The 23481-nt window shown below is 46.4% G+C and overlaps 1 protein-coding gene across 4 annotated transcripts in view; it reads right to left on the reverse strand.

Annotated features, from left to right (window-relative positions):
- Nucleotides 1-23481, reverse strand: part of IQSEC3 (IQ motif and Sec7 domain 3) — an 88594-nt gene that overhangs the window by 25135 nt on the left and 39978 nt on the right. For 2 of the 4 annotated variants that reach the window (XM_025209065.1, XM_025209064.1), the window contains exons 1-2: nucleotides 5996-7083; nucleotides 123-284 (exon numbers count right to left, since the gene is read on the reverse strand). In XM_025209065.1, coding sequence (XP_025064850.1) covers nucleotides 123-284; nucleotides 5996-7083 — 1250 coding nt within the window. Of the gene's footprint in view, nucleotides 1-122; nucleotides 285-5995; nucleotides 7090-17682; nucleotides 17972-23481 lie in introns of those variants that run through there. The other 2 variants (XM_025209063.1, XM_025209062.1) reach the window with 2 other exon arrangements.

Genomic DNA, 23481 nt, shown 5'->3' on the forward strand with positions numbered 1-23481 from the left:
AAACTCACAGAGGGGGAGGAGTGGGCAGAAGGGAGTGGGGCCCATTCAATCAAAGGGTGAGAGAAGATGGGAAGGGGAGGGCAGGGCTGTGGAGAAGGGAGTAGAGGGACATCTTCACTTACTCCAGGACATCCCTGTTGAACTGTTTCTTGCTGTTGCCCAGGAATTCACCAATCATCTGGCGGCTGAGTCCCTTGCGCTGGAGCAGAAAGTGTGCCACCCCGATGGGTGTGTCTGGGATGAAGCCCCGGGAGATCAGGAACTGAATCCCTTTGTCTGGATTTCTGGAAGGGAAGGACACAAGAGGTGAGTCTGGATGCTCTTTTCAGGGCTCCATTGCCTCTGCCTCATCATCTCTCACCTCGCAGCAATGTGATGACAGTTCCCCTGGGACAGCCAGTCTGTCTAACTCTCCTCCCATTAAAGTGGATCCGAGTCACCAGCCAGGTGGTGGGCAGGAGTGAAGCCAGTATTCAGGAAAGAAACCTCTTGAGTCCTACTGTGTTAGAGGTTAAGGAAGTGGAACTGGTTCTGATGATAACACCCCTGGAAACTCCCATGGTACCTGTCTTGCCAGTGTGCCACCCTGTTGGGCACCCTGCAGAGTTCTGGAGGGATTGACCGAACTGTGAGAACCCACCAAGGGTGACACACATGGGACATAACCTCCCCCACTCCTCACTCCTCAGGCCAGACTGACTTGGACTGGTCCTATCAGTTCCCTATCTGATAACAATGACAGCCAGGGCCTGCATGAGCTCCCTGTCAATGAAAGGCGAGCAAAGGAAGAGATTGCCACACCTGCCATTAATACTTAGCCTTCCTGCTGCCCAGAAACACCAACCACCTTCACCTATCCCTGCTTTATGCTAGAGCCTCCCCTTCCATTGGAGACATGAGGCTCTGCTGCAACTAGCTCATGAGACTGAACTAGCACCTGGAACAGCAAGCTTAATGCCTACCCATCTCCTCATGACTGCCCTTCTTCTCCATCAGGACTGCCTCTCAGAGGCCCCTGTCCACCCCCTCCACACCTCTCCGGAGAATGTGGGTGCCCATCCTCTCATTCCTCCAAGTGTAAACCTTTCAAGCCTGACTTTGATTCTGAGCACTGGAGGAGTCACTCCCAAGGACGCCTGTGAGTTACATTATGCGAGTTCAGAATCATCTCTCTTGTATTCCTTATCCTATGGGGCACATGGGAAGAAATTATTACATCAGGGTGGGATTAGAGGTGCTTTGGACATGCTTATATGGGTAGGTGGCTGCAAAGCATGCATTAGCATAGACATCAGCAGCCCATGGAACATCAGCAGGTCCAGCACATCCAAATGCAGGTCTGCACTGCAGAGGAGAGGATGGGATAACAAACTAGTTGGCTGTGGATTACCCCACCAAGATGACAAGGATGAAATCCTGGTTCCCTCCTTTAGAAGTCAACAGGAATTTTGCTGTTTACCTCTATGGGGATAGGATTTCATCCCACCACTCTGTAGCCAAGAGGTGATAGAAGAAGGTGGTACATAAAGGGGCTCAGAAGACACCACAACTCTACAGAAAGTGGGCAGATAGGGATGAATAAATACAGGTGGGCTGAACTCCTCTGAGAATGACTAAATCAGACTGAGTTTGGACTGAGATTGAACTAATCCCCTCCCTGCCCCATACAAACATACAGCTTGTTGGTGTTCTAATTAGAACATGTTGGAGCAGACTCAATTAATCGAGTCTGTTCCCTGTCCCTCTTTCCCCCTGTCTGTCCTTCTTTCTTTCCATTCAGTGAGATGCAAAGTTTTCTTATGGTGGTATCTGTTATTGGATCAACTGCATAATTGGGATAGAGTTAGATTTGTTAAATAGAGTTAGAATTATGTAGTTGGTCCAATAAAGGATGACACCCTAAGAAAGCCTTGCCTCTTGCATAATTCCTGGACCATTATGGCTACAACATCACTCTACTGTTTCTATTCAGTGACACTTTCTCTTTCAGCTAAGCCTGGTGCTGACTGGTCTCATTTCTTTTATCCCAGGACGTTCTAGGGGGTATAACATCTCCTTCGTCTCCTCCCATCTTTCTTCTGTTGTTCTTCCCCTTATTAACCATCTCAGGGTGAAGTCTGTATGTACTATGTGTGCAAGTGCACATATGTGTGTATGCATGTGCATGCATGGGTGCATATGCATATGTACGTGTGAGAGCGCATTTATGCAGATATGGGGATCTGAGCATGCTCCTCTATCTGAAAGTGCCTCTCCATCTGTGTTTGTCTGAGCATGGCTGTGCCTGCCCACGTAAATGCATTTATGTCTGAGTGAGCTTTTCTCTCAGAATGAGTGTGTGTTTTTGCAAGCCTGACTGTCTCAGTAAGTCTTTTGCTGTTCCTGTTTGTCTCTGTCTACGTACAGAACTCTCCATGACGTGTGTCTCTGAGTGCTTTTTATGTGTCTGCATGTGTTTATATGCTGGTGCAATTCTGTGGATACATGTAAGAGGGTGTAGGTGAATGCCTCTGAGGTCGTGTGCTGTTATGTGTGTGTCCATCCCAGGTATGTTTCTGTGTCCACGTCTGGGTTTCTCTGAGTGGCTGTGTTTGTGTGTCCTGCATGTGCCTGAGCATATGTGCAGGAGTGTGCCTGTCTGTATTTGGCATATATGCATGGGCACACAGGAGGTTCTCTTTCTGTCCCTTCTCCCTCACCCCCTTTGGCAGGCTGGCGGTTGTGATGAACTCTAGCAGATCGTGCTCGTGCCGTCAGTCAGAGACACAGCAGAATCAGCAAATGCTGGGATGATTTCCAGATTCCTCATGGGTCTCTCATCCAGGCTGCTGAGAGATGGGAAGGAGTGCCCCATTTCTGTCATGAGTCCCTTGTTGGGGGAACTCTGCAAAGGCTTAATGAACAAATTTGCACAAGCATTTTCCCTGGGGGAGAAAGCATAATGCATGGTTATGTGGGTGTGCCTTATTCCCCACTGACTTCTACTGCTCAGATCTACCAGCTGAGTAGGGATTTTTGTGAGCCACTCGCACAAATCTAGAATGGGACAGCATGCCCGAGAGTTGCTCATTCCACCTAGGAGAATCTCACGGGACAGAAAAAATACATGGACCTGAAGGCATGAACACAATAAATTGGGGAATGTGATTGTCCCAGGGGAATGACAGCAACTCAGCCCGTTAATAATGCACATAGGAGTTCTATAATGTGTGCCAATGAAAACCTAGGTTGGCTCAACCCATCAAGGGCTGCTTAACATGACTGGAATATGGAGTAAAAATGCAGCAACTGTGCCACCCCTCAGGAGTCATGTTGGAGTCCAGCACGTGTTGAAGAAGTGTAGCAAGTACAGCCACAAATGCATGTCAGGGGCACATCAGTAGGAAAGCACAAGGAAGCTCGGTGCCAGAGGCTGATCACTACTACACTGTTGTGAATCCAGAGTAACTCCACTGGAGTCAATGGCTTTATTCCAGATTCACTCCAGCGTTGCTCTGAGATGACTATGGCTATGTGAGTGAGACAAGTCCCAGGGCTGGATGCAGTGATATAGACAGCAGCATGGTGCAGGAAAAGCAATAAACGGCAGAGATGTAAATTAAAGCAGCTGAGCTCCCACCAGCCCCACTTAAAAATATGCAACACAATTCCTAGCACTCCATGGGCCATAAATGCAATATAATACAATGTTTGTGCACACACCTCCCACTGACTAAGAGGAACTTTCTGACTGCTTTTGCCAGAGGCTGAGCTTGTTTCCCCTAAAATCCTAGTAGGTGAAATGCACATTACTTTAGCACAGACACTGCATACCATGCATCATGCTACCTGCTCCCCTTTATATTACCCCAGATGTGTATCTGACTCCACTGCTGATATTATTTCTGAACTGGGTCCCTGACATTTTCCTTTATTTTCAAAGAAGCTAAGCATGACTGGTCTGTGCTGTGGGATTCCTACAGTCCTCCTGGCTTTCCCTCTGCCTACGCTGCTAGCCGCCCACACACAAAAAGAGCTATTAGAACAACACTATATAATGCAAGGCTCTCCACTTCAGGAATTCCACCCCCTCACTGTGAAGCATGGACCATTTAAGGTGCTGCTGTAAAAATGTAATCAGTGTATTCCCAGGGGACTGCTTAATGAAAACACAGCTGGGGGGACTAATGGCAGAGGGAGGAATAGGTAACAAAGAGGAGCCTTTTTCCTCTAAGCCAGGTCGCTGGTGACCAACAACTGATGCTGTTTGGTGAACTGGGTTTGTTGGTCTCCTTCCAGTTCCCAGTGGTTAGGTGTTCACATTACAAAACCTACCAGTCCAAATGGTCGCTTTGCTGTAAGTGTCAACTGTGAGACCAAGGACTGGATGGGCAATATATACTAGGCACTGCCATCTCAGTCCTAATAGGGTCAGGCTTGGGGCACACTCCTATGTCTCTGGTGAAGAAACTTATCCTATTGCCTCCCTTGCAGTTTCTGTTCTAGGGATAAAGAGAAGACTGCTCTCCAGAGCTGATAAATCAGCATCTTTCCCTCTCTCTAGCTAATGTTTTCCCAAGAAAAAACAGACCATGACAGGTGATTGGGAAGCAATTTCTTAAACTGATCACCAGGGAGTGCTGGGTATGGCCAGGAAATTGTGCTTCTGCCTTCTCTGTTATCATAAAATTCCCAGTCACACAGTCTCTAAAGTGATGTGGTGAACCTGGGTTAGCGAGTAAAAGAAAACTGCAGCCCTGCTTTTCAAAATAGTCAAGGAGCTGCTGATTCATCATGTACACATGTGCAAACTGAGTGTAGGAGGAACTGGAAAAAGCATTTCCAGCCTTGCTTTTTCATCACCTCAGTTCACCTGTCAGCCCCATGCATGATATAAGCCAGAGGAAGACAGATTGGTACATGGGCATGTCCAAGAATACCGAACACTTAACTTGCACAGACATGAGCACTGAGTCCATCTCCAGGAGAACACTTGTCCAGAACCAGACACATCTGAGGCTCATCTTGGTGAAACATCCATACAGACCTGCATAACCAGACTGGTGAGCCCCACATCTGCCTCTGGTGTCCATCCTCTCTGTGTTCCCATCTCCAAGAAGTAGCCAAGCAAAACAACTTAGAATACATTCCATCAGTCTCATCTCAGGTAAACTGTCCCCTTCCTCCTGTATAAGCCCCAGCTCTAACATCACCAGGACCACATGCAAAATGCCCTTTTAGATCAGGGCAAAGACCAGTGTTTCTGTGGTTTACTTCAGTCAGGAGAGCCTCACCAAGAGGCACCTCTCAAGCCCAAAAGCCCTGACAAAAACTCAACCTCCTTCAATGCAAATCCAGATTACAGGAGATGTGACCCTTTGTGTTACCTCATCTAACTCTGGTCTTGAGGTTGCTTTGCCTTTGCTTTCACACCTACAGCTTTATTCACAGGACATCAACCTCAGATGTGTGAGAGACTGAGATGACTAAATTGGGTCTGTCAGGTTTAAAATTCTACCCACACTGCTGAAAGGAAAGCAGCAGCAGCAGAAACCTTAACCCTGTGCTAGCTAAACTCCTCTTAGGCACAAGATCTGGGTCCAGTTCATACTGAGAGAAGCTCCTCACTGAGTAACCAGGACTTGGGGTCCATTCTCAGCTAAGCATCTTCTGTTATTAGGCTCAAGGGAGGAAGAACCCCGTGTCCTTCCTTTGCTGAACAATTACCAGGATTCAATATTCAACATCCTGAATGGTACCCTTGAACAGTGGGTTCATTTCCCAGGTACATGGGAGCAGTGGGATGGCAATTCGAGGGCCCAAGTTTGGACCCTAGTGGACAAAACATCTGAATGTAAACTGGGTATCTGTATGCAGTCTCCAAGGAATCTAACCCATGGACACAAAAGAATTACACCAGGGATGATTCCAGTCCAAGTGCCTTTCAAAGCCTATTGTCACCATTAATGAAGAAAGTTGTGAGGGATTAAAAGATTTAGTTCCATTAGCCACTTACATGTTAAAGAGATTCAGCCCAATGCGGTAGAGCCGCTTCCTCATGGTGTCCGTGGAAAGCGTGGGAGACTTGCAGCTGGCTGGGTTCTCACAGTGATACCGTGGGAGGCTCAGAATCATGGCTTGCAGTGCTTCCTTAGAAGAGACCTCGGACGCCGACTTGGCTGATGTGGAAGTGCTGCTGCTGCTCAGCTGCTCTGAGTTGTCCGCATTTTCAGACTCTGAGCCCTTGCTCTGCCCAGTCTCATTGTTAGAGTCAAACTGGAGTTTCTGCACCATCATTTGTCCCTGCTCTGGTCCCCCTCCCTCCACCCCGTTGGTGTTGACGTTCACCTCAGTGAAGGTGTGACTGTTCTGGAGGATTCTGGGTTCAGGTAACCCCTCCAGGGCAGCCAGAGTCTCTTTGTCCTCTCTTTCCCCCTCCCCTGGGCTTTCTTCGATTTTGGCTGCTTGAGAGAGTCCCGCCTGGGTGTTGCTGCTGAGACAGTTTGCCATGGACACCGAGGTAGATGATGAGACAGAGATGTTCTTGTTGTCAATCTGGACTGTGACATCCCGGAAGGCCATCATGAGGGTGCTGCTGCTCTTAGGCAAAGTGTCTGGCAGCAAACCCTCCTCCTTCTCTTTGTCCTTTAATTCAGCTTCCAAGTCCTGGTTTGGCTGCATCGAACTTGCGCTGAAGGTCTCTCTGATCTGGTATGAACTGCCATCTTGAAGGGAACACATGGTCTTCAAGCTCCAGGTACTTAGGGCATCATCAATGGATTTAGCCAGGGACTGGACCTGCTCTGTGAAAGAGTCCTCGAGTTCGGTCAGCGCCCCACTTATGGTGGCTGGTAAAGAAGGGGACCTCACCAAGGGGATGCCCACAAAGTTGTACCCTTCCACCAGCGCTTTCTCAGCAGAGAAGCTCTCAGAGTTCTGGACCCGGACTTTCCTTAGTGAGATGCGCCGGGGCATGCGGCTTTCCAGCAGGGAGTTCCGAATCTTCTCAAAGTTTTTGCTGAGCTGGTACTGGCGGAAGGCTGTCTGGATGGTGCAGGCTGCTCTGCGAGAGACCAAGTGGCCTCCGTATTTGTGCTCTAGCATTTCGATCTGAAACACACAAAAACAAAGCTTTTTAATTGACTTCTGAAAAGGGAGAAGCCTAATCTTATGTCTATGAAATTGTAGCAGAGATGGGGAGAAAGGGTGGGTGATCCTTATGTGTGATAAGGCTTGAGAAGGGAGGGCAAACAGAGGCTTCGTTATCCCATCAGGATAAGGGTAAGGCCTGAAGCTTCCCTGTGTGAGATAAACGATCTGGGTCTTTTCTCACTTTGATCCTACTTGCCTTCCTATGCAGAGTGGTAGCGGATGCCAAGCTGCACTGCGCACTCTGCAGGGTGAGTCTGAGCTGAGCTCCAAGCCAGATCACCTGTACCCTGCACAGTTACTGGGACTACGGCTATGCATGTACAGATCTGTCCTGCTCAGAGGGGATAGTGCTTGACACCTACTTTTTACAGGTGTCAAGGATTATGGAAGGAAGAAGGAAGCAGAGAATCTGTCTGGATGGGTAAGCATGAGGCAGAGCCCTCTGCACTATGGCTGACATGAAGGCAACCCAGGGTGCTAGACCCACCACAGTAGAGTGCCTCTGCCCTGCACCATGACCCAACCGCCCTCTTAGAGTAACATAGCTCCTCCTTCCCAAAACAGGGACAGGGGGATGGGCTTCTTTCTTTTATTCAGGTATGACCTCAGGACACTCATCCCCTCCAGTACAGCAGAAGTTAAACCCTTCCTCCCCCTTCCTCCTCCTCTTTCCTCTGAAGGCCTTTTGTGACCCCAATTTCTATACTGATTAGTAAGTAATGACAGCAAGAGGAGCTTCTAATATTGCATAAGACTTTTTTTCTGAACTGCTGTGCCCTAGAAATACCTGCTTGGAGTTCAACAAAATGAGCTCCCACCTAGCAGCAGTGTCATGGCAATGCTGGTGAGAGCAGGGGCAGAATGGTCTTCCTGAGGAGTGCCTGGGAAATACGAGGGTGGGTAAAAGCAGCATGAGCTTCCTTCCAGCAATGCTGGGGGCTCAGCATTATGAGCTGCCATACTGTGCTGCCCTCGCAGTGAGACTCTAGTGTAAAATTCTTCAGAATAAAGGCTGGTCGATGCTATATGGTACCCCAGCAGTGTGCATCTCCAAACAGAAGTGGGCTAGCAATGCCAAGCATGGTTGCTTGCCTAGAGCCCCTGTCTCAGACCTGCTTTAAGGCTTATATTCCCTCCTTCATCATAGGCTGTGGGGGAAAGAGATATTGTTTAGAAAAAGGAATAGGTCAGGAATTGTTACAATGGAATAAGGCTCAAATACAAACTATGGGCCTGATCCTATGAACTGCTTACTGACCTCAGTCTCCACTGATGCCACTGTATGTTAACTGTGCTCAGCATCTCTCAAGGGGCACTCAGGTTCTCAAGCCACTATATAAGTTCTGTCCTTAACCCCAGCATAATTTGCATTTTTCAAAGAACAAAAAACAACTCAAACGGTAAAAAATTCTTTGTTTGAAGAGGTGAGTAGTAATTTTGATTTTAAAGGTTGAGAAAAGATATTAAAGATAAACAGCAAGAGGGTCTAGACTGAAGTGCTACTAGAGCTGCTAAGGATATGGAAACATGCGCGCGCGCACACACACACACACACACACACACACACACACACACACACACACACACACACACACACACACACACACACACACACACACAGAGTTAAGAGCGATTTCAACATTACTCAGAGCAGCAGTCGTCATGCCTACCTGGGCAGTTCATTATGGTCATTTCTGCCACAATCTAGCCAATTTTCACATGAACTCTGTACTGTTTCCTATTCCCAACCGCCCCCCTCTCCCCACCCCCAACACACTGTTATTACTCTGCAGTTAAATCTTAACACGAGCCACAAAGGGGTTGTTTTCTATCTCCTTTATGCATCATCCCAGCCTTAATTCCAGTGAGTAGCCAACAGAGGATGATGGTGATGATGAAGATAATGAATGATGATACTAAGGGAAGCAGAAAGGACACAGTCTAATTTTCCCCACTAAGGTTCTGGCTGCTTTACTGAGATCGGCAGGTCCCCTCCAGCATCTGACGAAGGACTTCATCCCACAGACTGCAGGTGTTGAGTGTGGTATGTGCATGTGTATGTAAAAGCAAAGTGAGGAGTTAAGAGCAGGACAGGGAGTTTAGCCCTGCATTAATAACAAAGGAGCTGCTGCACAAGCACCATGATACTTTCTGCCTGTAAGCCAGGTCCAGTGCATTGCAAACTGAAAGCATCCCCATTTTCAAGACATAGCCAATCCCCCCACACTGGTACACACACACACACACACACACACTTCATGCCTTTTCGGCTCCAAAGGTGTGAAAAAGCAATGAGGTTTATTGCATGTTGCTCCATGCAGACAAGGCCAGAATCAGATGCAATCACAAAGGGCCTGCCTGTGCTGATGGCCCCAGCTCCGAGAGCCTCTTCATTTCATTCAGATCTTGGCTTTTTCTTTTCCTTATTTTAAGTGAGTTTCTAGATATTGGCACTACAAAGATGATCATCAGAGACAGACCTGAGCACCCCACCCTGAGACAGTATCCGACTGAGTTGGCTGAGAGCCTGGAACAATAGCTCTGCAAAATGCAAGCTGCTGTCTCCATCACAGTGGGCTATTACCTCCAAGAGGTGCTGACTTATCTAGGCAGCAAGAGAAGAGTGGTGTGTGTCCAGCCTATGCTCCCCAGCAGATACATCCCAGCTAAGCATTAAGGTGCAGACTTTCAGTAGGGGGAGGAAGGGTTTAACTTCTGCTGTACTGGAGGGGATGAGTGTCCTGAGGTCATACCTGAATAAAAGAAAGAAGCCCATCCCCCTGTCCCTGTTTTGGGAAGGAGGAGCTATGTTACTCTAAGAGGGCGGTTGGGTCATGGTGCAGGGCAGAGGCACTCTACTGTGGTGGGTCTAGCACCCTGGGTTGCCTTCATGTCAGCCATAGTGCAGAGGGCTCTGCCTCATGCTTACCCATCCAGACAGATTCTCTGCTTCCTTCTTCCTTCCATAATCCTTGACACCTGTAAAAAGTAGGTGTCAAGCACTATCCCCTCTGAGCAGGACAGATCTGTACATGCATAGCCGTAGTCCCAGTAACTGTGCAGGGTACAGGTGATCTGGCTTGGAGCTCAGCTCAGACTCACCCTGCAGAGTGCGCAGTGCAGCTTGGCATCCGCTACCGCTCTGCATAGGAAGGCAAGTAGGATCAAAGTGAGAAAAGACCCAGATCGTTTATCTCACACAGGGAAGCTTCAGGCCTTACCCTTATCCTGATGGGATAAAGAAGCCTCTGTTTGCCCTCCCTTCTCAAGCCTTATCACACATAAGGATCACCCACCCTTTCTCCCCATCTCTGCTACAATTTCACAGACATAAGATTAGGCTTCTCCCTTTACACACCTGGAAAAGGTTGAAGGCTGTTCCCCTTGCAAATAGGTCTGATTTCTTCTCTGCTCTTCACACCCCAATGAGCAACTGGGACCTATCCCTTCCCCAGCCCAACTTCCATGAGTGAAGCTCATTTAAAAATATGCATATTAAACCCATAATCTGTGCAAGTGCAATGCAACCAGCTGTGATTTGAGAACTGACCAAGCATTCTGGATAGAATGGGCTGTAACATCAGCTCCCAGGCTGATTCTGTTGGAAAGGAGGGAGTGAGGGTAGAGGGGAAGGAGCCATCTGAGGGATGGGATAATAACAAGATACAAAATAAGGCAGAAGCAGGAGAAGCTGCAGCCTCATAATTATCCAGGGTTTCCAAGGAGGTGACAGCCATGCTGGAAGCATACAACTCAGTCAGTCTGTTCTTATTAGAGGCCAGAACAAGATATAATTGCCGCTCTGTACTCAAAGGCAGATTTCTCTCAAGCAGAGGACAGTTTCTGAACCAGCAGACTTTGATAGCAGTGGCTCTCACAGGGAGAGTTGAGAGCCACTGAATAGTTTAAAGGAATGGGCCCAAACCATTGACATTAATGTACCATAGGGTCTGGCACTTGCTAATGGTCTATGATCCATCAGAGGGGTGATAACCATGTGAGACAGTATAAGAGGCATTCCCAATCTCCACAGCTTCTCACGGGCTCTGCTAAGAGCGATCACCCGTGTCAATAATATTTAGCATTAATGCAGAGCACCTCCTTGAAGCTCTCCAAGCACTTTTCAGAGACTGGGGACCTTATTCACATTTTGCAGAGGTGGAAACTAGTACGAAGAGACTTGTCCAGGCTTGTAGGCAAGGAGTAGCAGAGCCCGGAATAGCATTTGGGTCTCCTGACTCAGTCCAGCCGTCTGCCACTGGCCCATATAGTCTCTTCACTGCAGTTAGGCTCCACTGTCCTCTTTCTTTCATCCTCTCCCTCTGTGTCGCTCAGCTCACCATTTCTTGAGGCCTGCAATATTCCTATGTGATGCTGAACCAGGCTATCAAATGTCCTGCAAAAGTTAGGGATTTCACATGCTCTCTGTTGAGCAAGGGAAGAGGACATCTATTAACACTCCATTGTGGTAGCAAGTAATGGAGATGTATGTCTGGCTCACTGAAGGAACCTTCTCTTTCCATGTGAGAGGCAAGAGAAGGCAGATGTGATTGGCCTTCTCTCACTTCTAATAAACCCTATGAATCACAAGTAATTGCCTACTTAAAAATGCTCTTCTCTGGGGAATGATACGACAGCAAGCACCAAAGGAAGAGGGGAGGTATTGGATTTAAAAGAATAATTAGCTTAATACGTTTCTGGGCCTCAAAATGAATGCTCAGTCCTAGCAGATCAGCCCTTCTGGCTGAATTAGAAACAGCTGGGAAATAGCTGTAGCCAAGAGGGACTGTGGAAGGAGGGAGCATTTATCAACCCAACCCAAGGCCAGCCCTACTGCCTGGCTGGGATGTGGCAGTACATTTGAGATACAGTCCCTGTGGCTTCAGTGCCCACAGCACGTTGAAGCAGGCACAGGTTCTCCAAAAGCAACAGGCCTGATGCTGACCTCACTAATGCACAGGCTTGTCAGGATTCGATTTTTATTGGTAAATGCTGATAAACATTGATTTCACCTCACACTCACAGACCAATGAAAATATATTTCCATTGTTAATAATCAAAATCTGTAGAAAGGGGACATAAGAAAAATGATGGCTGAAACATTATTAGAGTTCATTAATGTGTATAGAACGCAATGAGTGGAGCAAGTATTTACGTCTCTGCCTAGAACAACTGACTGTAGCGTGGAGCTGTGAATAATGTATGCTGCGCATCATTCAAGTGTACAGTGTGTTGGGGTTAAAGTTGAGAAAGATCATATATCATACATAGTTACATTTGTCACAGGGGCAGTTAAACTACACTATAATAATAGGAGGTTTTAGTCTCATTTCAATAATGGGTCACAAAAGAAAATCTATAGAGGAATGCTACAGTGAACACCCTGACCTAGAATTAAAAATGGTTAAAAAGACTGGGAAGGGAAATGAGAAGATTTTGCTCTGCACAGTTTGTAAGATGGAAGTCACCCGACAAGCAAATCACTTTACTGAACATTCGAACAATAAGACTCATTTGAAATTAAAAGAAAGTCAAACAAATAGTACAGGCTACGATGGAAGCCTGCTTAGGAAGAATGAGACAACGGAAGGCAGAAGCAATGGATTTTCCTCACAATCTGGTACATGGATTGTGCTTTGAGGCAATTCCAATGAATGTGGTTCGGGGTTCAAGTTATTTATTTGTGCTTTGTAAATATGCACCAGCAGCTTGCACTTGCCCAGAGCATCATCATCTGGAAGAAAAATATTTCCCTGAAGTTTTTGCCCAGCACCAAGCAGAAAATAAGGAACTTTTGAGTGGTGAGAAATTTTCTTTAGTAATTAATGAAGCCCCTGAGCTTGCAGGACAGCCAGCAATTAACGCCCTTGCAGTGTTCTACAGTGATAAAAATAAGTCTGTAAATAAAATTCTATTAAAATCCTCTGTTCTTCTTCAGTGCAACAGAGGAGTCCTACATCAGCCTGGATTCAAGATGTGTTGAGAGAATATGGCCTAACATGCGAAAACTGTGTGTCAATCAACAGTGACTCCACCAAGTACTTGCAATGCCTAGTCAAGGACTTGAATGAAATGCATCCACATCTGCCTCAAGTTCCATGTATTGCTCAGCTTTTGCATGTGGCCATTGATCATACATTAAAAATAAATGAGTCCCACAACATCAGCACATTTTTCAGCAATATTTAAACATAACAACAAGAAAAGGCAAACATTTTTAAAATCTGTGCCAGCAACAAATCCATTGGATTTGCATATGCCCTTCTTCTGCTGCCCCCACCCGCCTGCCCCCCCGGGTTATGCAACCTGGCTGGTTTTCCTGACTTGTTGCAGCAAAATCCGTTCATGCACACTGGGACAATGTGACAAACTTTCTTGCTAAAGAACCAGACACAGTCACTTCAAAGAAAGCAGCAAAAGTATGTGGGATGGTCCAGGACAATGGAAACCAGCAAGAACCATACTGCAAGTTATCTTTTGCTTTTGCATTTTTGGGGGGAAATCCACACTGTTCATTTGCAAATGAAAACAAATGCACTCCTCATACATCACACTAACATTCTGCTTAACTGTGATCTGCAAGTTGCTGCTAGTGTAAATACTGCTGTAAAAGAAGTGAAACTCAGGGCAATGGGGTCTAAATGGCAGCCCCCCTCATCTGCAATGCATTCTTTTGCTTCATAATTTCAAAGCAAACTGAAGACCATATCCTGCAATGTACCAGACGGATTCTATGGATTGGGCTTTGTCTTTTGCCAACTGTAAAGTGCTTGACCCATTTATCCAGGCTGCGATGTCACCCAATTACAGCAACTAAGAAAATATTCTGTGTATTTTCCCTTGCAAGTTCAAACATGACTTTGACTTTTACATGGCATGTGAAATGCCCTGTAATAGCAACATAACAGCACTTGATTGCTGAAAAAGTGAAACCCAGTCACTGGCTGTCATGTCCAGTGTGGCATTATGCACACTCACAGTGCCAGTAACTTCAGTGTCTATGGAAATATCTCAGTTTGTTCAGAAAAGTTCAAGCAAACATCACATGTGTGTCTCTGACGACTGATTGGACAGCTCAACATTTTGTTTTACAACAAAGTCATAAACTCAAATTTGGAGAGCTTTTGAAATCTTGATTAGTCTGCTGGATCTAGCAAATTATACATTCCAGTAACTGTAACAAAAGACCTGAAATTATTTTAAATGTATTTTTAAAATTTTCACTATTTTACGACTGTGCTACCAAATGAACAGAATGATTTGAAACAGGTATGATTAATTGATTTATGGATATTGACTTTTTATATTTGTACATATGATTTTATAAAGCTTTTAACAGTATACTGTAATTAATAAATTGTCTGCCTCCCACCCCTAATTTACTGCAATCCTGAAAATTTAAATCGATAAAAAATCAAAATACATGTTTAAAAATGAACACTGATATTGTTCATCAAAATTATTATTTTTTAAATATTCTGCCAAGCCTACTTATGCAGGAGCTCTGGTCTCCAGTGCTGTTCCCTAGTTGCAGCAAAGTTAGTGAGGAGAGGATCAGGGCCAGTGACTGCATCTGAGCTTCTCAGAGCAGGCTATTGTATCTGCTGTAAAAATACTGTGGGGGGGAATTCCTCATGCACCTGTCCTCCCAGTGTCCTCCACTCCTGTTCCCTTTTCAACTAAACACTCTTCCCACCCACCAGTGAATAGCATCCTATTAAGGGATCTTGTGTTGATGGGACGATATCCTTTGTCCAGAAAGCATGCTCCACCTGCTTCCCTGTCATTGTGCTAGTGGAGGGAGGGCAAGAGTCTGCTGTCCTTCATTTCCTGGGTCTGCTCCTTTATCATAACAAAGCAATAAATTAACCTTTGAGATACTGTCCTTTGGAATGTGACCTAGCTCCTTCACCCAATGTGAGCTAGCTCCTTGTCCTGGGGTTAGGGGCCTTTTTTTGCTGCCTGTAATAACTGGGCATGCTCTATCACATTACAGTGACCTCTTGAGGGCAGGAAACAGCCTGCTCCCCGATTGTGATCCATCCACCAGCATCCCAAAGTAGAGTTAGGAGAAACGGAGCTGGAGGAGGTGCTCTCCAATGTAACCTGAACATGTTCCGTTGCCTGCCTCTCCAGCACAGGGTCCCATGCTGCTGCTTCTGTTTTCCTTTATTGCCTGGACACAGTTATTTCTCAAAATCTATGTATGGCTCAAGACTCAAGAGGCACTGAGAGACTAGAGGTCTCCCTTCCATTCCTGCAATGATATACTGTAGCAATGCCAGAGCAGAATACTATGTGAACTGCCAGGGTGGCATGGGGGAAACAAAGCACAGTTCTGTTGCCCTTATACACAAGGAGTAGCACTATACTCAAGTGGTAGCCTCACTTAAACCAACAGAGCTTCTCCTGGAGTAAGGAGGGCAGACAGGTCCTGAATTAATGCTTTCCTTACCCCAGGGCAGGACAGGGGTTGGCTGAGGAATGTCAAGGGCAGGATGAACATGGATGCTGTGTTCCCCCCTCACTGTGGGCAAAGTGATTCCAACTTTGGCAAGGCTGGGGTCCCCTCTGGGTTCCCTGGTGGGGGAAACTAGAGTTCAAGAAACATGGAGACAAAATTTCTCTCTATCTCAAATCCATACATGGCAGCCTTGGGCTCTGCTGGCAGGGCAGGGTTTGGGGGTGTTCAAATGAATTCAGAGCTTTCATGGGCCAGACCTTCCTGAATGTAAATCATTGTAGCTTTATGGCTTTAACCAGGGTATGCTACTTCACACCTCCTGGTGTGACTGCCCCATCAGCAGTATATCCCATGTGGTTCTTGAAGCTGGTTAGACACCGTCTCCTTTCTCTTCTCCTAGTGTGAAACACAATCTCGGACCAATCAGAGTGGTATGTTCAGGACTCTATAAATACAGACTAGCCAAGAGACTCAAGTACTCCTGTCTGCTCCGTATTTCAACTGGTGACTAGTTTGACATCTCTGCTTTTGGAGACCAGAAGTGACAGAAAGACTTCCCTGCAGCATCTCCCTGTGTGAACCTGACTGGTTGGGATTTTAACTTTCTCAGCAACTCCTGAGAAGAGTGGAAGAAAGGTCAGTCTGCCATTGTAGATGGCTGGAATAATTCAGTTAAGCATCTTCCTATGATGGAGCACAATCCAGCGTGTCCCTACTGCTTGCTTAGCCTCCCACTCTCCTGCTCTGCAAATCCTATGCATTCAGCAAGCACCATTAGAACTGCAGCCTAGGAAAAGACCAAAAATGTTTTTCTTAATAACAGGCTTTTGGGGGGGGGTTAATAACAAATTGCCATAATGCAGTGTGTACAAGGCAGCAGAACTGTTTGTCACCAGCTATCTGGTAGGACCATGTTAAAGGTGCTGTTAGATACTATGGGGAATTGCTGTGGACTTTGGCCATAGCCATGAGTGAGGACTGAAAGGCTGCTGAGTTGTGAGATCAACTCATTTCCTCTCAGCCTTGTAAGTCTGTCTATTGCTGTAGCATCCATCCCCAAACTATTGTTGTCATCAGTGACACATCCACAGTGTGGGAGATGCTGTACAGCAGTGGTCGCCAACCTTTTTAAGTAGAAGATCACCTTTGGCATTGAAAAGCAACCTAAGATGTACTGTGAGCCACTGCGCCCCCCTCTCTCCCCCCCCAGCAGGTAAATCTGTGGGGAGGGAAGTGGGGGGGCAGATCAAGGCAGAGGGAGAAAAAATTATTTGGGAGCACACCTCCCCAGCAGGTAAGACCCACCCAGCTGGGCCCCCACTCAACTTACCCAGTTTCTGCCTCTGCAGCACTGTCCCTCACTGTGGGGGCCTCAATCTAGCCCCTGCCCCTTCTTTCCCCCAAGGACTGACCTTCTGGGCTGGGGTGCTCGCGTGCATGCACGCGGGCACTCAGCCCCCAACCCCAGCCTCGGATTGACTCCAAGAGGCTCCGAGATCTACTGCAAGAGGCTCCGAAATTTGCCAGTGGATCGAGATCCACTGGTTGGTGACCACTGCTGTACAGACATAAATAAAGACCATCACTGCCCTAAAGGTCTTAGAATCAAAAGGCTAAAGTAGAACAGAGCTTCTACTACCAACCTTTCAGGCTGACCCAGAAGGGCAATGAAGGCTGGTGTCCCACTTCTTGTCCTTGACCCTTCTGGGATGTTGCCAGGCACCTTACACTCACAGCTAGACCCTTCCTATGCAAATCCCTCTGAAATGCTACATTCGGCCTTGAGTAATGGGGTCCATTGTAGACTGTGGAACCTATCTGGCAGGACTCAGAATTTGGTGGGATAGGATGAGGGGATGCTGAGGATAGAGAGGAAGAGGATGGATGAGGTCCTTACATGATGCTTCCTGCACAGATTCTACACCATGTAGCAGCCAGGCATTCTGTGTGGGGAGCTCAGGCAGGACACAGGATGTATGTAGAAACTAGGCTAAAATGGTCACAGACAAATGGCCCCCCTGTGGTGTGAGCGTGGCCTCACCCACCCCATCCCTCTCTCCCATAGCCTGAGGAGGAAGCCTCTGTACCTGTTTATTCTTTAGGTCAAGAGAGAGCTCATAATCGGAGGCAGCTGCGTGGGAACACGTGGCCGTCCCTTTGCTGCGCTGCACCCTCACTGGGGAGCCCGTGTGGTGGAGGCTCGCCTTCTGCACCAGCTGGGAGCACCCCGCGGCCTGTTCCTCCTGCAGCTCCGCATGCTGGGCTTTTAGCGTCAGGGTGTCGGACCTGCCTTCCTGGCTGCCGTGTCTGCTGGCCTCCTTCGGATCCTCTGTTTCACACCCAGGTTTCTTGCTGGTGGAACCGCAGGGGTCATCGCTGTGAACAAAACGCAATGTTTCGCTTGTTTTATTTGGTTTTTTGATTCTCTGCCCTCATTAACTGATCTTCCTTTTAAGTGCCTGGGCTGCAGGGTGGGATCAAGGAACCTTTCTCTCTCTCCCTCTCTCTCAGGGATGAATCAGGATCGTGCGTTGACCCAGAAAAGGCTCTGGCCCCTCCCTCCCAGAGAGCCAGCATTGTGCCCTGTATACCCTTCAGGAGCCAGAGTCATATATGACTCCCTGCTGTGGCCTGTCTGCCCAGTGGTGCCACCTTAGTGACTTTGTCACCAGATCTAGTAACCTTTGGGGATCCCTAGCAACTCTGGGGGGAGTCCCTAGTTACCAAATGTACATATTAAAGATCCTATATCAATTTACTGGGGGCATACATGGAAAACTGTCTAGTGCCACTTCTTTGGAGGCTTTAGAAGGTCCACCTCATGCAGTCCTGAGGTTTGTCAAGTGAATGTCTGCCTCCTCAGGTCAGGTTGTGATATACCCAGGGGGGCTAGTGGATCTCCTCTTCCCTGGACCTCATCCTACCAGCAGGTCATCAGCCAGGCACAGCAGTCATTTATATGCCAGGCTGTCTACTGCTTACTAGCTCACTGCTGCATTTCAGGTCCCATCTGACATGGGACCTGGATCCCAAAGATCCAAAGAACTTGCCTACATTTAGAGGTCTAAAGGTACAAGTGAAATGAACCACAGATAACTGACTTTCATAGAGCAATCATTAGCTTTGTTGGAAGATCCATGGATTACAGAGAGGCACCCAGGCAGCCTTGGGACCCAAAATCTTTAAAGTAAATCTCTAGAAGAAGGCATTGGTGATTTCCCAAGCTTTCATAAAGGAAGCAGACCCACAGAGTGGATGCCGCACTGATGGAGTCTAGCAGTGAAAGGAAAGCACCCTTCTCTCCTTACAGCCAAGTCATCTGGGTAAAAGGAATAGTGGCTTAAAAAAACAATGTGCATTAACAATGCACATTAGACAGCCTGGAGTTGGTGCATGTCTGAGCCACTGGAGATGCTGGGAATTCTGTTTTTAACCTCTCTTGCTAAGTGTTTGCTGATACCAAAGGCTGACTTCAACAGAGATGTGTATTCTGTGACTGGTTCTTCTCTCCAGTTTGACACTGATGTCCTACAACTGACTGCAGTGAAGTAACTCCTGCCTCACAGGAGAGTACAAAGCAACACAATCAGATCCTGATCTCTATTAAAATTATGCAAATCCTAATGGAACTGCACTGACTTCCATGGAATCATTCTGATTTAAATGGGGACAGAATCTGGCCCAGAGATAGCTACTGCTCTACTTAAATCTCACTGACCTATTTAAATCTTTATTTGTGATTCACAGGGTTATTTTTTTCTTCCAAATCTGCTAATTATCGGGTCAGGTGCTGCTCTTCCTAACTCCATTTTGCACAGTGTAATTCCACTCCTGATTCACACTGCTATAAGCGAGAAGAAAAAAAATCAGACATGCTGGGTAATATTTTTCAAAGTGCCTAAGTGACTGAGTGACCTATGTCTCATTTTTAGAAGGCCTGCCTGGTTACTACATGCCTTAGGATTTGTCTGCATTACAGGCCTCCGGGTTTGTAGCTCTGTGCCATACTTGAGAGCTGCTGAAAAGTAAGACCTGTTCACTCTCCCATTCTGTAAACTCCAAACCTGGAACCAAGGCAAAAGGAAGTGCAGGACCTTTTGTGTTTATACATGTGCTGGGGGGTGGGAAGGGGGGAGGTACTTTAAGTAGAGTGGCTCCAAGAGCTGCTCTAATTAAAGCACCCAGAGAATCTCATGTATCAGTGTCCCCATGCTCCAAAATAGTGACAGGGTGCTTTATCTAAAGCTCATCGAACAAGGTTTAGATAAAGTGCCCCCGCTGCCATTTTGAAGCATGGGGACACTGATACATGAGACACGGGAGGCTGTTGGGGTTACCGCACTTCAGCAGACTCAATTAATTGAGTCTACGGAGCAGTCTCTCTGCTCACGTATAGGCACCCTTAAAGGCTAGCTGGTTCAGAGAGATGGTAAGGACAGTCCAGGGATACCCCTATCACTATTCTTAAGATCTCTGTACCTAGCATACTTGAGGGCAGTCCCCAGAGTGTGCCCACTGTGTTAGTTCTGGATTTTGGAGTATGCAGAGTAGGAGTACGTTTATAGATGATGTGTAAGCGTTGACAGTGGTGAGGGGGGACAACTCCGCACCACTGCCCCCAACCCTGCTGCTGCTGGAGACTGGCTACAGCCTGGCTGCAACCTTCCACCCCAGGTCTCTCCATCAGCACAAAAATTGGGGATGGTGGTGAGGGGGCACATGCCCCCCACCACTATGCATCACTTATGAGCACATAGGTGGAGCTTATTTTTAAGCTGCAGTGCCACAAGTGATGCATACCTAGTGCAGACATACCGTAAGGGTGAAGTAACATATTACACTTAGACAAGTTATATGTTATACTTAGAGGACACTTAAAACATGACCATCCACATGCTAAATCTCATTAACTCATGCTAAGTGCTCTCTGGGAATCTCAAAGTTATGCCAATTCAGACGGAGGTTAACTCTGGGGTGCGCTACCTAGTTCGTGTCAAGATAATTTCAGTGTGCTCCACAAAAATAAAATGAGCAATTTGAGGTCCTCAAATTCCAGGATGCACCACTCCTACATCCCCTCCTCTGAGCAGGGATACAGCCCATGTGACAGCCCTCTGGTGGCAAATTAGAGCTATGCAAGAAACAAATGCTACTGACACATAATGAGCGACTGTGTGTTTATAGATGTGCTCTGGGAGGCAGGGTTGGAGTGGAGTGGGGAGTGCTTTAATTAGAGCAGCTTGGAGAGTGGCTCTGATTAAAGAGCCCAGAGCATCATGTGTATCATCATCCCTGCACTGAAAAATAGCAGCAGGAATTAAAGCTCATTGAATGAGCTTTAGTTTAACTAAAACTCATTGAACGAGCTTTAGCTAAAGGGTCCCCACCGCCATTTTTCAGTGCAGGGACCCTGATGCACATGATGCTGGAGTCTGCTGGAGTGCTCCAGCAGACTAAATTAATCAAGTCTGCTCTGACGCACTGTAATTACAGCGCATTGGAGGAGCTTCGCTACACGTGTATAGGCATCCTAAAGCATTCTAAGGCATTTCTGAACATGTTCAAATTGTGCTTAAACAAGTTTGTTCCTTCCTGTATGAGGTTCTGCCTCTTCTTGGCACTGAATTCATAATCTCTTCATGTAAGATTATGGTAATTTCCATGGCAACTCATTGTGATGTCACAAACATAGGATCACAACTTCACAGCAGAATTAAGCAGAGGTTTTCTAATACACAACTACTATAATGGCAAGGTGAAGACAGAAAAATTAGTTTGCAAAGGAAACTGATTTATTGGGTAAACTCCTAACAGTCAACTATGTCAAAAGCATATTAAAAAGGTATGGTTGGGCACTTGTACTTAGAGCTTTAATTCTATACTTCATAGAGTCTTTCATGATTCCATTCTTCAAATAATGATGCATAAGGGCAAAGTATTTTTTTCTAAACTAAGGGGTATTCATGTGTAGTATGTTCTAGTATCTGACTTCACTCTTGAATACAACTACTGTTTACATCTGGATAGAAGTCCAGGGCATCTTTAATATCAAACTTTTTCTCTGGTAATGTCTCTTCCCTTACATTTTTACCAGCAGGCCATGTACTTTCCTTTTTCTTTTTACGCAGCAGTATAGTCTTTTTAATGCTCTGCTCATGAGATGTCCAGGTGAGTGTGGGATTGATCCTATTCTCACTGAAGTCCATGCCAAACTTCACTATTTATTTTGAAGGGAAGAGGATTGTGCCCTACTAAAGCTACTTAGCTGGAAACATAACCTCCATTTCAGCAGGTCACTTAAGTACATACCTACACACTTTGCTGAATCAGGGTGACACTGTGCCATGCCAACTTTAATGCAATTCAGAGACAGAGACAGTGGACTAGAAATCTGTCTTCCCTGAAAACACAAGTTGTTTATATATGCTGGCAAATGTTCCCTATGGCCCTGAGCCTGCAGACACTTATGCACATGCTTAGATTTCTTAGTGTATGTTCAAGGGATGATCAGGTGAGCACAGGTTTGATCTTCTCATTGAAGTTCAGCAGCAGATCCATGGATTTCTGTAGGGCTGTTCTTGGAAGTAAAGATAAGTGTATGTATAACATATTCATTCTCATACAGCAGGTGTCCCACCCCTGAATTCCCAGGACCTCCTCCTAGGTCCTCTGGCCTTGCAGGCCAGATAAAATGGTTCTGCAGGCCATATCTTTGACATCCCTGGTCTGCATGGTTTGACTGAATGGCTTTTGTGATTTCACTAGAATCTGGAGTCTGTCTGAGTAACAGGAACTGCCACAAGTTACCAAGTGAATATAACTAAGGGCCATGTTCTTGGACCAGGTCATTAACATTAGTATCAAATGCAGTAGGGAGGGTAAGCAGGGTGGTGAGGGGATTCTCCCCAAAGACTCCTTGGCTATGGAATATGCTCTGCCCCTTTCTCCAAGCTGGCTAGGATCTGCTGAGCTTCAGGGACACTGCAAAGTCCATCTACTCTGTCAGCCTATGGTGTGGGTGAGAGTAGGGAGATGAATGATAAGGTTAGTGAATCCTGGGAGGGTCAATGTTGTCAGTGTGATCAGGCCGTTGTTCATTATGGCGGTGGTTGAGGGAGTAGTCAATTAAAAGTAACTATTTTTAAAGTCAAACATGTCACAGGTGGATTCTTATTTGCATAATTTGGAACAAACCCAATCATGTGGGAAGTGTTATAACCATGCTTGAACTTCACCTGATTTGTAATGCTTTAGTTATGCAATTTTATATTGTTGCTCTCCTACTGCAGCTTGCTCACAAGCAATTTCCTGTGTGTATGTGTGTGTTGTTTAAAGTAAAGAGAAAGGGCAGGAGGAAAACACAAAAAGTGAGCTTTACTTTTCAGGCCTTTGTCATCATGCTGGCATGCATCACTGCTTGCAGGTTTCCTAATACGAAACAATTTGTCTGGACACCAGAACACACTGTCCCTCCCATTTTAGGAGATCCAGAGAATGAAACAGTCTTCTCGCACACTGCTGCCTCTAATGTGTGTTGGGTTCGGGGCTCTCATTTGCCAAGCTTACAAAAAACCTGATCCCATGTCCATTCAATTGATGGGAAAATTTTCTACCAACTTCAGTGAGTGAGCATTGGATCAGAAGCGAAAAGAACAGCAGCGTTCTTTAACTTTACTGTGTTTTAATACGCTTCTCACAGACCCTTAAAGCCCTAATGCTGCAAGCCCTCATGCAAGTACGTAAAAAGCTTCATGTACGTAAAATGTACTTTTCGATTTAGTAGTGCTATTCAGGGCATGTCAAGTTAAGCACATGCAGAAGTCTTGTTGGGATCAGACGCCAAATGAGTCAGACACGTGCACACAATGTTGCCTACCTTAGTCACA

Source organism: Alligator sinensis, unplaced genomic scaffold, assembly GCF_000455745.1.
Source record: "Alligator sinensis unplaced genomic scaffold, ASM45574v1 scaffold659_1, whole genome shotgun sequence".
Lineage (NCBI taxonomy): Eukaryota > Metazoa > Chordata > Crocodylia > Alligatoridae > Alligator > Alligator sinensis.